At 33.7% G+C, this 13823-nt stretch overlaps 2 protein-coding genes across 9 annotated transcripts in view; one reads left to right on the top strand and one right to left on the bottom strand.

Moving 5' to 3' along the window:
- Nucleotides 1-13823, top strand: part of LOC106055189 (neural cell adhesion molecule 1-like) — a 128970-nt gene that overhangs the window by 76730 nt on the left and 38417 nt on the right. For all 8 annotated transcript variants that reach the window (XM_056010086.1, XM_056010089.1, XM_056010087.1 and 5 more), the window contains exons 3-5: nt 1933-2069; nt 10835-10969; nt 12768-12905. In XM_056010086.1, coding sequence (XP_055866061.1) covers nt 1933-2069; nt 10835-10969; nt 12768-12905 — 410 coding nt within the window. The remainder of the gene's footprint in view (nt 1-1932; nt 2070-10834; nt 10970-12767; nt 12906-13823) is intronic.
- On the bottom strand, nt 4379-8758 carry LOC129922788 (MAP7 domain-containing protein 2-like). The gene is made up of 2 exons (XM_056010095.1): nt 7519-8758; nt 4379-4516 (listed from the first exon to the last, which is right to left on the bottom strand). The coding sequence occupies exons 1-2, from the start codon at nt 8756-8758 to the stop codon at nt 4500-4502; spliced, it is 1257 nt and encodes a 418-aa protein (XP_055866070.1). The 3' UTR covers nt 4379-4499.

Below are 13823 nucleotides of genomic sequence, written 5' to 3'. Positions count from 1 at the left end.
TCATTGGTGCCCCCCAACCATATTGACTTGTGTTCATCATTGGTGCCCCCCAACCATATTGACTTGTGCTCATCATTGTGAACCCCCAACTATATTGACTTCTGTTCATCATTGGTGTCCCCCCCAAACCATATAGACCTGTGCTCATCATCAATGGTGGCTATATTCTTTCCTCCCCCCCCCCCGGCAGATAAACAAGTGGATTAATTTTCATATGAACCCACACTAATTATATTAAATGGTATACTTATTAATAAAAAACCCTTTAAAGTAACGACATATAAATGTTATGTACCAACACACGTATGTATGATGCCATATATTGATTTTCCTGGTTATTAATGACAGAAACCTTTCAACTTAGTGTTATTAAATATTTATTTTCAAACTGAGGCCCTAATTAAATATTTACATATGTCAAGCTCATTTTAATTGTATAAACGATAAAAATCATCTTTACATTTTGAGAAATAACACTAGTTTTCCAGCAGTACTAAAAATAACTAAGGAATTTACAAATAAGCAGGTATCTTTCCAATAGAAAAATCTGCTTTCTTTGTGTATGTTGGAGAAACTAATTTTAGAGTGAAGATGCGAGGTCAGTCAGCAAGTTTTAAGCTTCATATTAATTCTACTTTTGTTAATATATTATTTAAATTCATTTATATTCTGTGTCGCTATATAAAAGCGATAATTATTATTATTATTAAAATTCATTTATATTCTGTGTCCATAGTGTGTGCTAAATCTTTTCATAATCTCTATTTAAGGAATTAAACTGTTTTATTTCATAAAGAGTAATTCTGTTATTTCCTCACCATGACGAGATTCTCCTATATTTTTTGGAATTTTGTTCATCAGAATAACTTCTGCAAGACATATTAACCAACCACTTCCATTGTAACAAAATCTATCAACCTGTTAAGTTCTTAAGATATATGGTTTCCTCTGTCTTGTAGTTCAATGAATGTACTCAGGTAAATTCTTTTGTTTTGTTCTCCTTGAATCTGCTGTCAGCCTTTGACTAAACAAGCTAATTCTGGAGCTGCAAACATTGCTCAAGTTTAAGTCTATTGGATAAGTTAGCTTTCTTCTTCTTTCTCTTATCTAAGGCTGCCTCATTCCTTATGCTCTCTGGAATGGTCGTACCAGCTCACATAGTCTGTCTCAAGTTTTGTTCAAATTCCTCTCTCATACTTTCATTAATGTCTTTAGTCCTGAGATCCCTATTGCAGACATCTCATTTGATATGAGTACACTAACAATCAATGAATGCGGCTAAGGCTTCACATATTCAAAATGACCATAGACAAGTAAAAATGTAGCATTGTAGAAATCCCAGAAACACAAAGAAAATCTTCCATAGGACATCCACTTACACATGAAGGTCCACTGTGAACTAGATTTACAAATTGAAAACTGTATCTTAAGTTTAACAGGAAGATCTCACTACTTATGATGAATTTGCACAGGACATAATTATATCCTCATTTGAAGGAATGTCTGTAATTTATAACATTACCTTTTGAGTAATGCAAGATTTGTTTTGTCTGATGGAGAGAAATTTCTGAACATTCAGTCTGTGCAAAGAAAATGCCTTAAGGTGCTTTGTTTTTCTTTTTGTAAAGGAAAAAATAAAATAAAGAAGACTTGCGAGTTGGTCTGTCTCTTTGAAAGATGATAGTATGCTATGATTCAACTGGGGGTGAAGGGAGCTATTTGAGATCTACAAAAATGACAACTTCATCCATGTGTTCATCTGCTTTATAGAATTCCTTGACCAACTCAACAGTTTTATAAATTATGCATAGCCTGAACAGTATCCAGACCTGCTAACTATTTAAGTCCATCCATTCTATGTCCAAAGGGTAGTGCAGCCACTTTTGCTGAATTCTTCTTCAAATATTTATAAGTTTTTTGCTTTGATTGCAGAGTGAAAATAGAAACTTCTGGAAACTTTCTGAGACTTCGGATAGGTGATGTTCAAGAAACTGATGCTGGAGTGTACAAATGTCGAGGTTCAAAGGGAGATAAGTCAGATGAGAGGACAATAAATCTTGAAGTGTCCAGTAAGTGTGACTTTCTTCTAAATTTTATTCAGATAATAAAGATTTTGAAATCCAGCTTGAAAGAATGTTCTTTTTTATTAGCAACATCATCCCCAACAAATACAGCAGAACCTGCTTAATTGTACACCAGCATTTAAAAAAAAACAAAAAAAAACAAACATTACTTTTCATTGACCTTTTTTTATGCTTATTAAGATTATGCTTAAGAAGAAAATAATTGTGTATTAGAGAATTGCACCGCAGTCTACACATACTGAGAGTATTGATATCCTAGTATAGTTGATCAAATGAGCTTTTCAATAATATTTCATTAAAATAAATACGATTTTAGCAAGATAGGATTACTTAAATGAGAGTTAACAATTAATTAGCAAACTAGATCAATTTTTTAAAATGATTTAACTAAAACCAAAAACAAACAACAAAATAACACTTTTTAAATCCATTAATAGTAATTGTGCTAGCACCTGCGTAACCACTGTCAGGTTCTTGTATTCTTGTATTTATCAAATTATTATTATATATTTCCAATGCAAATATTTATTAATATTAAATATTATTTCAATTTGTATTATTGTTATTATTTTCTGAACTTATAATATTTTGGCTCAAGTTCAGCCTGACAAGCACATCATACACATATAGTTGTAGATAAACTAATAAACTAAGTGTATGATGTAAATAACAATAAAATTTATTCTTGTGATATATTTACAAATGACTGATTCATGATGACTGATAATAATAGTATGAAATATCAATATGTAATAATATGTAATCTACAATGATCCAGTTAGTCTCCTTAGATATAGAACATTCATATAATTATGAAACACATAGTATATTACCTTAACTATAATAAGTAGTTCAATGGATCACATAGTCCTTCAATCTCAAAAACAACAACTGGTAATATATGTAGATCTAGCCTCTAGATCAGGTACTGTCCACTGACGACAATTCCAAAAAGTAGAAGTTCATAGTTGACACTACACCATCAGGTCTGACCACTGCAACCCGCAGTCTGGAATCTTGAACCTCAGACTCATGTACAAATCAACGTGCACACCAGACGACCAACTGAGAGAAAGACCTCAGTCCTGTAGACTGTAGACCTAAAGTTGTACTCTCAATATAGAACTGAGACTGAATAAACAAGTCTTGACACTGAGACTTGACACAGAGTCTAACATATAGACTTGACACTAATACTTGAAATAGAGTCTTCAACTGAGACTACGACTAAAACTTAGTCTTGACGCTAAAACCCTATAGAAGATAAAAGAAAGGATTCTTCTAATCATCTATATCTAGTCTAATTATAGACTTACAAATACGAACGAATTCAAATAGAAAAACTATACAATGAAAAATAAAACTCACCCTAAACAGGGGTCAAGATAATCCAACAAGAAAATGTCCAAGGCAAATGCTAAGGCTATCCAATAACAAAAACCAAGGAGAAATTCCAGAGCTCTCAAAACACGTCTATCTGTACCAACGTACAAAACAATGGAGAGACTGTACTAGACGATAAATGACGCAAATCACACACACACTAAATTTACGTCACTAGAAGTTGTGACAAGCAACAAAAGCTCAGTCCTCTAGTCTACACAGAAAATATTAATAATGTAATGACGTCATCAATATAGTGATCAACGCCGCACTATCAATTAGAGAACTAATTCTACTATACAGTTACATAGATAACTGCGACATTCCCCCTCCTCAACGAACTGGCAATTTTGAAAAAAATTCCAGTTATCATAAAAACTGCAAGAAAATTCTCCAGAAAATCAACTTCACCAAGACCAATACTGCAAATACGTTTCCAAGAATTACAAGAAGAGACCTCAAACTCTCACTGAGAAAAAACAACTGAGAAATCCTCAACAACCAATAATCATCAATGAATACCTCAACAATAAAAAATCTTCATTATACACTTCAATAGACAAAATAATGTTTGTCTCAAAATTGTACAGTTAAAGTTACAACTGTTTGCATGTTACATAGTTACATTATCAAATTTAATCAATATCAAAATTAATATAACATAAGTACATGATTGCTCAAATGAATCAAAAAATTTATACAAGTCTTGAGCATACATCAGCAAAAACATTTAATTCTCCCTTCAAATGGACAGAATCAAAACAATAATCCTGAAGTGCTAAACACCATCTAGTTATTCTTTTGTTACAATAATTACTATTTGCTATGAATGACAATGCCTTGTTATCGGTCTGGAGATGAAACTTCACTCCTGCCAAATAACGATCTAGCTTTTTGATCGACCATACAATGGCCAGTCCTTCCCGCTCAAGGATAGAGTATTTCTGTTCACGTGGCAACAACTTGCGACTGACAAACTTCACTGGATGTAACACACCATCTCTCATCTGACTTAATATACCTGAAATGCCTTTATCTGATGCATCTGTCTGCAAAAAGAATGGAAGAGAAGGATCAGGCAATCTTAGAATAGGATAATCACACAAATAAGTTTGTATTCTTCTCAGCGCCACAATACACTCATTACTCCAATCAATTCTCACAGATTTCCCTTTCTTCAATAACTCTGTGAATGGAAACACCAAGTCTGAATAACAAGGTATAAATTTAGAGTAATAGTTAACCAACCCAATTAATGACCTTACTTCCTTCTTGGTACTGGGTGGTTTAAACTCCAGGATCTTCTGAACATTTTTACTATCTGGTTTCACTTCTCCCCGACCTACATTATGTCCCAGAAATTTAATGTTAGTAAAGCCAACCTCTAATTTAGATGGTTTTAGAGTAAATCCATGACTTTTCAATACACCGAAAACATTCTGTACATCTCAAACATGAGTCTCCCAACTTTCGCTAAATATACAGATGTCATCAAAATAAAACAATACATTCTCAATATCTCTTAAAATACTCTTTAAAACTCTATTAAAATGTTTAGGGGCACCACTTAAACCAAATGGTAAGTAATGAAACATGTAGTGTTCCCCCAGAACTCTAAAAGCTGTGTACTCCTTACATTCTTCACTTATAGGTATTTGCCAATACCCTTTAGTTAAATCAACTAAAGTAAAATACTTAGCCCTGTAGAGTTTATTGAATAGCTCTTCTTGATCTGGTATTAATTCAGCTGGTATTTGTGTAACACTGTTTAACTTACGGTAGTCAATGCATGGACGTAGTGTACCATCACGTTTCTTAATAACCACAACAGGAGCGGCATATGATGAATCTGTGGGTCCTATGATACCCAACTTCAACATACTATCAATTTCCTCTTTTAATTTCTCCTTCATATTTATTGGTACCGTATATGGCTTTAATGCTATAGGCTTAGTGTCCAACAACTTAATCCTAAATTCTTCCACATCTGCTTTACCCGGTATGTCTGATATGATATCTTTGAATTCATCCAGCACCTTCATTATTTCACATCTCTGATTACAGTTTAAATCTGGGTTGACCTTCAATTGTGATAAAATGTCTTCATTCGTCTGCTTCTTATTGTTGATTTCTAATGTCGGAATGCTTGGTAAAATATCTTCATTTGTCAAGTCTTCATCAAATTCCTCCTCATCATCCACAACAGACACCATATTAGCAGACAAAATACTGTTCTCATGTTCAATATTAATAACAGTTTCACTTGTATCATCTTTACTTCTGCTATGATATTTCATCAATCTATTGATATGGTAAAGTTTCAACTTATCTCCCTTCTTTACCAGAAAATTGAATCTTGATACCTTCCTTATAACTTTAAATGGTCCTTGCCAATATACAGATAATTTGTTTTCTCTTTGAGGTTTAAGTATCAATACACAATCACCTTCATCAATCTTGCGCAATGTAGAGTATCTATCATACTGAATTTTGTACTTTTGCTTTTTAACCTCACTATTTCTGTTGGCAATTGATGTCACATGAAATAACCTCTCCTTCAAATCCATTAAGTATGAGTAAACATTCCTGTATTCATCTTCCTCCTCTTTGTTTACAAATACTTGTTTCAGAATAGCCAATGGTCCTCTCATCTGTCTTCCATATACCATTTGAAATGGCGATATTCCTGTAGTTTCATTTGGGACCTCTCTATAAGCAAAAAGTGCAGCGCTAACCTTTCTATCCCAATCCTTTGGACTCTCTTGTGTAACCTTCCTTAGAAAACTTTTCAATGAAGAATTGAAACGTTCATTCATCCCATTCGACGAAGGGTGAAAAATAGTTGAGTGCACTATTTTAATATTGTAGAAGTTACACACTTCCTTGTATAAATCCGCAGTGAACTGACTTCCGTTATCAATTAGTACCTCGTGCGGTATACCAATTCTACTGAAGATTGTGTTTAATGCCTCAATCACAGTTTCTGTAGTAATATTTCTTAAAGGTATTGCCTCTGGCCATCTCGTAGCAATGTCAACCAGTGTTAAAATAAATCTGTTCTTGTTCTCGGTAACCTCCAACGGACCAACAATATCTATTGCCACTTTGTAAAATGGTGTTGTTACTATATTCATATTTCCAAGTTCAACTCTGTCACATCTTCGTGGCATTCTACACCGTTGACAAATATCACAACTCCTAATAAAGTCTTTAACATCTTTATCAACTCCTTGCCAAAAGAAATATTGGTATATTCTTGACTTTGTTTTCCTAACTGACAAATGACCTGCAAATATACTTTCATGTGCTGTTTTCAAAATTACTTCCCTTTTTGACACTGGAACCACGAGTTGTTTCTCTTCCTGACCTAATTGACCTTTGAATACACGATACAATAATCTATCGAATACCTTGAATCGAACACTTCCATTTGTCTTATTATCCACACTCTTCTCCTTCTGTCGATTCCATAATTCTTGTAATGTAGGATCACTCACTTGTTCTCTCAAGAAATCTTCACATGATCCAAATAACTTATAACAATCTTGAATAACTTCTGAATGTTTCATAATATCAGCCTCATTCTCTTTTTGTTTCATTGCTCTTGTAACAGCAGCACCAATATGTTCATTATGTTGTTCATCTTGTACATTCCCTATTATTAGATCAGCTACTGGATTTTCAAAACAAGCTACAATATATTTCCCTGTGATATAGTCTGAATTGATGTCAACACATGCCAGTGGATATTCCTTAATAGTACCATCAATCAATTTTAATTTGTAGCTACCTGGAATTTTGTCTTTGCATTCAATTAAAGAACTTCTTACCCCAATAACACTAGATCCTGAATCACGCAATATAGACACTATTTTATTATTTAATAATCCTTCTTCAAAACGTAATTTCCCTACAGACTTTTTCCTCAATTTCTGATCAACAATAGACATAGTTTCTTTTCTACATGGAGTAAAATATTCTATTTCATCAGCCAGATTAGAATGACAACAACTTTGAATTTTACGTGAACAATTTAGTCATCTCTGCGTACCTGTGTTTTGCACTTTCTTTGACTTGTCTGTGTTTTTCTCCTTAGTATAATCAAAACCTGAATAATTCCTTCTGTTATTTCCTCCACCATGGTTCACATCATTGTAAGCTCCTCTCCAATTCCCTCCATCCATTCTCCTTCCTCTAGTATCAAACTGCCTCCTGTAAGTTCCATATGACACATTCCTTGTGCCTGACACATGTCTTGGTCCATCCTTATTATATGTCACCTGCTTTGGTTTCACTCCGGCTCCACCCACATAACATTCCGTTGACCTGTGACCTACTTTTCCGCACCTAAAACAAGTTATGACTTTCCTGTCACTAGCATAATTCTGACTTGTGGCTTCAGCAGCTCCCATTACATACACATTTTCCTCTTTACATAATGATTTTGTTGAACTTGCAGTCTTAAAACTTTCAATTACTTGTAGCATGTCTTCTACATTATCACTTTTATTTAAGATAAGTTGACGATACACTTCCCCTGAAACACTCTCTAATAATCTGTCTGTCACAATCATATTTTTCATGCCTTCTATGGTCTCCTTTACCTCCGCCATCTTCATCCAATTGTCTAGTGCCCTTTTCAAATCGGCTACATATCCCCTGAAATCATTTTCTTTAGGTCTAATTTGGTGAAATTTCTTCCTACACGTTTCTCCATTTATATCAGCCTGCCTCATTAGCATAACCTTTACTTCATCATAATTTTCCTTCTTAAACAGATCATCTTGCAGCATAAAATTCTTGAGTTTCGACGTCAATTTGTACGATAACAACATAGCCCAACTTTTCTTATCAATACAACATCTTGTTGCCACCGCCTCAAATAGAGTCAAGAAACCAATCAAATCCTCATCTTCCTTCATATTCTGAAAACTCTTGTCCAACTTATCAATTATATGTCTATGTTTATCCTGGATCTTAGGTTCTCCTTCTTTGTTTTCAGATTTACTTTCTTTCTGCAACTCCTTCTCCACAATTTTCTCCTGAAGTCTAGCCAATTCCAATTCTTCCTGCCTCTTTTTAGCTTCCACTACTTCCCTTTCTTTCCATCGTTCATGCTCCTCCGCCCTTTGTTCCTTCTTGAGCCGTTCCTCCCTATCCAATCTTGCTTGTTCTGCCTTGACATATTCTTCCTTCTGTTCTTTCACATAGTTCTGCAAGTCAGCTCCTGTAAAACCCAACGCCTGCCCATCCGCTATAAATTGTGAATTTATAGAAAACCTAGTCTCCATCCTTAGAATTTCCAAACAATATAAGTTTAACAGGTCAAATCGGAAAAACTAATTAGAGCACAAGATATACTATTAGCAACCAAAAAAAATACACTTAGCTGTGCTTTCTCCTGCGAAGATAGAATCTGCCTCAGCACCAGGAAAATAGAGCATTGATGACAAGGTACAGCCAGATACACCAGGACAACTTGAGAATCCCAACAAACAGATCACAGCTCCAATTTAGGTCCACCAATCAGTTTAGCATGTAACAAAATTATATCTTATTAGTATAAATTTAAAAAAAAATATTATATATAAGATACAATGTTAGCAATAACAATATGATACACTGGCACCAATAAAGTCTCACACAAAAAATGTATACGATGCCTTTCCTGAGTAATAAGGTACAATCACATAGTACCGTTATGAATAGTAATGTGACACAAACAAGTGTCTAGAATCTGAAAATATACTCTTACAAGTACAGAAATTTATTTAGCAAATATTCAACTGTCAATAATATAACAAATTATGACTGAGATAATCCCTCAAATAACTCCTTTAACAGTTTAGACGAGCCCCCAAAATACTTGTCAGGTTCTTGTATTCTTGTATTTATCAAATTATTATTATATATTTCCAATGCAAATATTTATTAATATTAAATATTATTTCAATTTGTATTATTGTTATTATTTTCTGAACTTATAATATTTTGGCTCAAGTTCAGCCTGACAAGCACATCATACACATATAGTTGTAGATAAACTAATAAACTAAGTGTATGATGTAAATAACAATAAAATTTATTCTTGTGATATATTTACAAATGACTGATTCATGATGACTGATAATAATAGTATGAAATATCAATATGTAATAATATGTAATCTACAATGATCCAGTTAGTCTCCTTAGATATAGAACATTCATATAATTATGAAACACATAGTATATTACCTTAACTATAATAAGTAGTTCAATGGATCACATAGTCCTTCAATCTCAAAAACAACAACTGGTAATATATGTAGATCTAGCCTCTAGATCAGGTACTGTCCACTGACGACAATTCCAAAAAGTAGAAGTTCATAGTTGACACTACACCATCAGGTCTGACCACTGCAACCCGCAGTCTGGAATCTTGAACCTCAGACTCATGTACAAATCAACGTGCACACCAGACGACCAACTGAGAGAAAGACCTCAGTCCTGTAGACTGTAGACCTAAAGTTGTACTCTCAATATAGAACTGAGACTGAATAAACAAGTCTTGACACTGAGACTTGACACAGAGTCTAACATATAGACTTGACACTAATACTTGAAATAGAGTCTTCAACTGAGACTACGACTAAAACTTAGTCTTGACGCTAAAACCCTATAGAAGATAAAAGAAAGGATTCTTCTAATCATCTATATCTAGTCTAATTATAGACTTACAAATACGAACGAATTCAAATAGAAAAACTATACAATAAAAAATAAAACTCACCCTAAACAGGGGTCAAGATAATCCAACAAGAAAATGTCCAAGGCAAATGCTAAGGCTATCCAATAACAAAAACCAAGGAGAAATTCCAGAGCTCTCAAAACACGTCTATCTGTACCAACGTACAAAACAATGGAGAGACTGTACTAGACGATAAATGACGCAAATCACACACACACTAAATTTACGTCACTAGAAGTTGTGACAAGCAACAAAAGCTCAGTCCTCTAGTCTACACAGAAAATATTAATAATGTAATGACGTCATCAATATAGTGATCAACGCCGCACTATCAATTAGAGAACTAATTCTACTATACAGTTACATAGATAACTGCGACAACCACTATAACCCTTTTGGGCTAGAATAATGAAACATTAATGACATTTTAAAATATTTCAATTTTTTAACAATTTACATCAAACTAGATCAGTACCAATAAATTTTTTTAAATGATTTAACTAAAACCAAAAAAAACAACAACAAAATAATACGTTTTAAATCCGTCAATTGTAATTGTGCCAGCACCTGCGTAACCACTATACCCTTTTGGGCTAAACTAATGAAACATTAATGACATTTTAAAATATATTTTCCAGTTCCTGTGAAGGTTCTGTCTAAACCAGACCAGTTTGGTATAATTGACCAAGATGGAGCTGTAGAGTGTGATGTTGTGGGTAAGCCTGTGCCAACACTGACCTGGAAGTTTCTCAATGGCTCTGATATACCTAACAGTAAGTTATTTTTAGCAGTACAGCCATAAATGTTTGTTACAAGTGGTGTAATGCAGGGTTCCAACACTGTGCAGCATAATGTTCACTGCCATGCTAAAAGATGCCTTCATTGAAGAAAGCGTTGTGGTAAACATACAAAAACCTTACGTAGGTTTATTAAATGTAAAGACATTAGTCAAGAACAACTGCAACAGAGATCAGTAATTTGCAGAAGTCTTCACCCAAAATGCCTCAAATGAAGAGTATATTCAACAAATCTTGCAATAATTTTGTCTTTATAATCTTCAGACTCTTCTAATAAAGCAATCATGAAACCTGACATAACTCATAGATGACCAGAAACTAGCAAAGGTCAAAGTTTGTCTACTTGGGAAGTATCATATATCAGTAAATGCCAACCGAAATGTTGAGGTAGACTTCCATATTGCATGTGTCATGGATGTCTTTAGTGGACTTGAAGAGCAAGGATGATCACAGAGTGGACTTGAAGAGCAAGGATGATCACAGAGTGGACTTGAAGAGCAAGGATGATCACAGAGTGGACTTGAAGAGCAAGGATGATCACAGAGTGGACTTGAAGAGCAAGGATGATCACAGAGTGGACTTGAAGAGCAAGGATGATCACAGAGTGGACTTGAAGAGCAAGGATGATCACAGAGTGGACTTGAAGAGCAAGGATGATCACAGAGTGGACTTGAAGAGCAAGGATGATCACAGAGTGGACTTGAAGAGCAAGGATGATCACAGAGTGGACTTGAAGAGCAAGGATGATCACAGAGTGGACTCTGCATTTACAGTGCTGTATTCCTTTTCTCACTTTCGTATGCTTCTGAGTGTTAGACCTTATATCTCTGCCACATCAAAAAACTAAACTCCCTTCCACCTTGAGTGTCTAAAAAAAGTCATTAGCAAAGAATCACTTTCAAAGATTGGACTTCATAGCCAGTTCACAGGAAATGAGATTGTGCTCATCTTTGATCATGAAGAAAGAGCTAGAGATCTATATGTTTGCCAGAGATTCAGGCTCAACTATTCTAACCAGAAGGGGAAAAAAGCAGTAACACAAAACTCCAAAAATAATACCAACTGTCAGGGTTGATTTTTAAGGGCTTGGCCTGTTTGCCAGAGCCCCTGACATTCTTATAAAGTAACAAGTGAATAAGAAATAAATGAATAATTTGATGATGTACATTTTATTTAATATGATGAATGTTACATTGTATGAATGGAATAGTAATTAAATGATACAAACATTGGTGACATGGAATAAATATACTGGTGATACAATGTGGCTCAATAAATACAGATGATATCAACAACAACTGTAATGAACCAAGCTGCACCTTGTGGTTTCAGAACTAGTCGCTGTCCAAATAAAGTCACTCTCCGGTCTATATAGTCAGCCACAACACTGACCCACCACACCCATCAGATCATTGGAATGGCAGCAACACTAGGGCCAGCTAGCTTCCCTTCTAAAAATAAAGGATACACACTCTTGCATTCACATTTTGCACAAGAATCATGAATATGGAAACTATTAACAAGGGGAAAAAACAAACTCAAAAGACAAGTTGAATACTAAAAACCAAGAAGTTCCAAAGTCTCACTCCAGTGTCCTCTAACAACAGTGCAACAAACATTACCAATGATGCATTTTTGATGATGCACACTTCAAGAGATGTAACATTGATAATTAATACATTGACGATTATAACTTTTGTTACCTTCAGGTGACAGTAGTTTCTTAGTAAAGCTAGGTACTAAAACTAAAAAAAAAAACAACTTTTTTTTTCAGGTGACAAGTATGTGATATCTCCCAATAGACTGACCATTAAAAAACTAACCATTGAGGATGCACAAACTTACAACTGCTATGTTTATGTTTTGAGCACTGGGCACCTTGAAGATTTTCTCATTAACTATGAAGTTGTCAGTAAGTTCATCAGTTTTTACTTCTGTTTTATTGTTATAAAACCCAAATATTTGTTTTGTGAACAGAATCATTGAAGTAGATTTTTTAAAATTTTGTCTGAAAATGTTCTGACAAGATGGTTCACTTTTCCCATTGGTAAAATACTACCATAGTGTGATTAAACTTGGACAACTTTCTTTTTGGTTGCTTTCAGCAAATGTTACATTTGGTATAGAATTAAAGGGAAATTCATACTTTTGTTTTTAGATTGTGAAAATAAAAACTCACTGAAATTGGGCAGAATATTAATTCTTAGTCACATAGATCTAAATCTAGATACTTAATGTAGTTGTAACAGAATTTTTAACTTTTTAAAATTAAAAAATTAATAAATTAATTAAATTTAAATTAAAAAGTTTTAAGTTTTAACAGAATATTTAACACATAAAAAAACAACATAAAAATGAAAGCTGGAGACAGTTATCCCAATTACATTCAGTGGAAAGAAACTTAAAGTAGCTGCTTTAACTCTTTCTCTCCGTAATTATTTTCCTCGTTCTGACAGAATTATTAATTTAATCCAATTGTAGTGCACTAACATGTTCTAATTAAAATGGTATAACTTTTTTATTTACAATCATAGAATAATGTTTTTGATATTGAATTAAAGGAAAATGAATGTTCTTGTTAGATATTACTAAATCAAGTGTATAAATTGAAGTGATTTGTTTTTTGCTTTATGAAAAGTAAAAATGAAAATCTGAAAACTCACCAATGGATGACAAAATATTTAATCTAAGTCACATAAGAAGATCATTTCTATTCCAAACTGAATTAAATGCTACTGTTTTATAATCCTTATTCATATTTTCATGAACTAGAACTGGCACTCAAACAATAAAAACTCATGGAGTACAAAACTGGAGCACATTATCCAAG

The sequence above is a fragment of the Biomphalaria glabrata genome, chromosome 14, assembly GCF_947242115.1.
Source record: "Biomphalaria glabrata chromosome 14, xgBioGlab47.1, whole genome shotgun sequence".
NCBI classification, from domain to species: domain Eukaryota; kingdom Metazoa; phylum Mollusca; class Gastropoda; family Planorbidae; genus Biomphalaria; species Biomphalaria glabrata.
The sequence above is the reverse complement of the archived record's forward strand: the minus strand, read 5'-3'. Positions and strand labels throughout refer to the sequence as shown.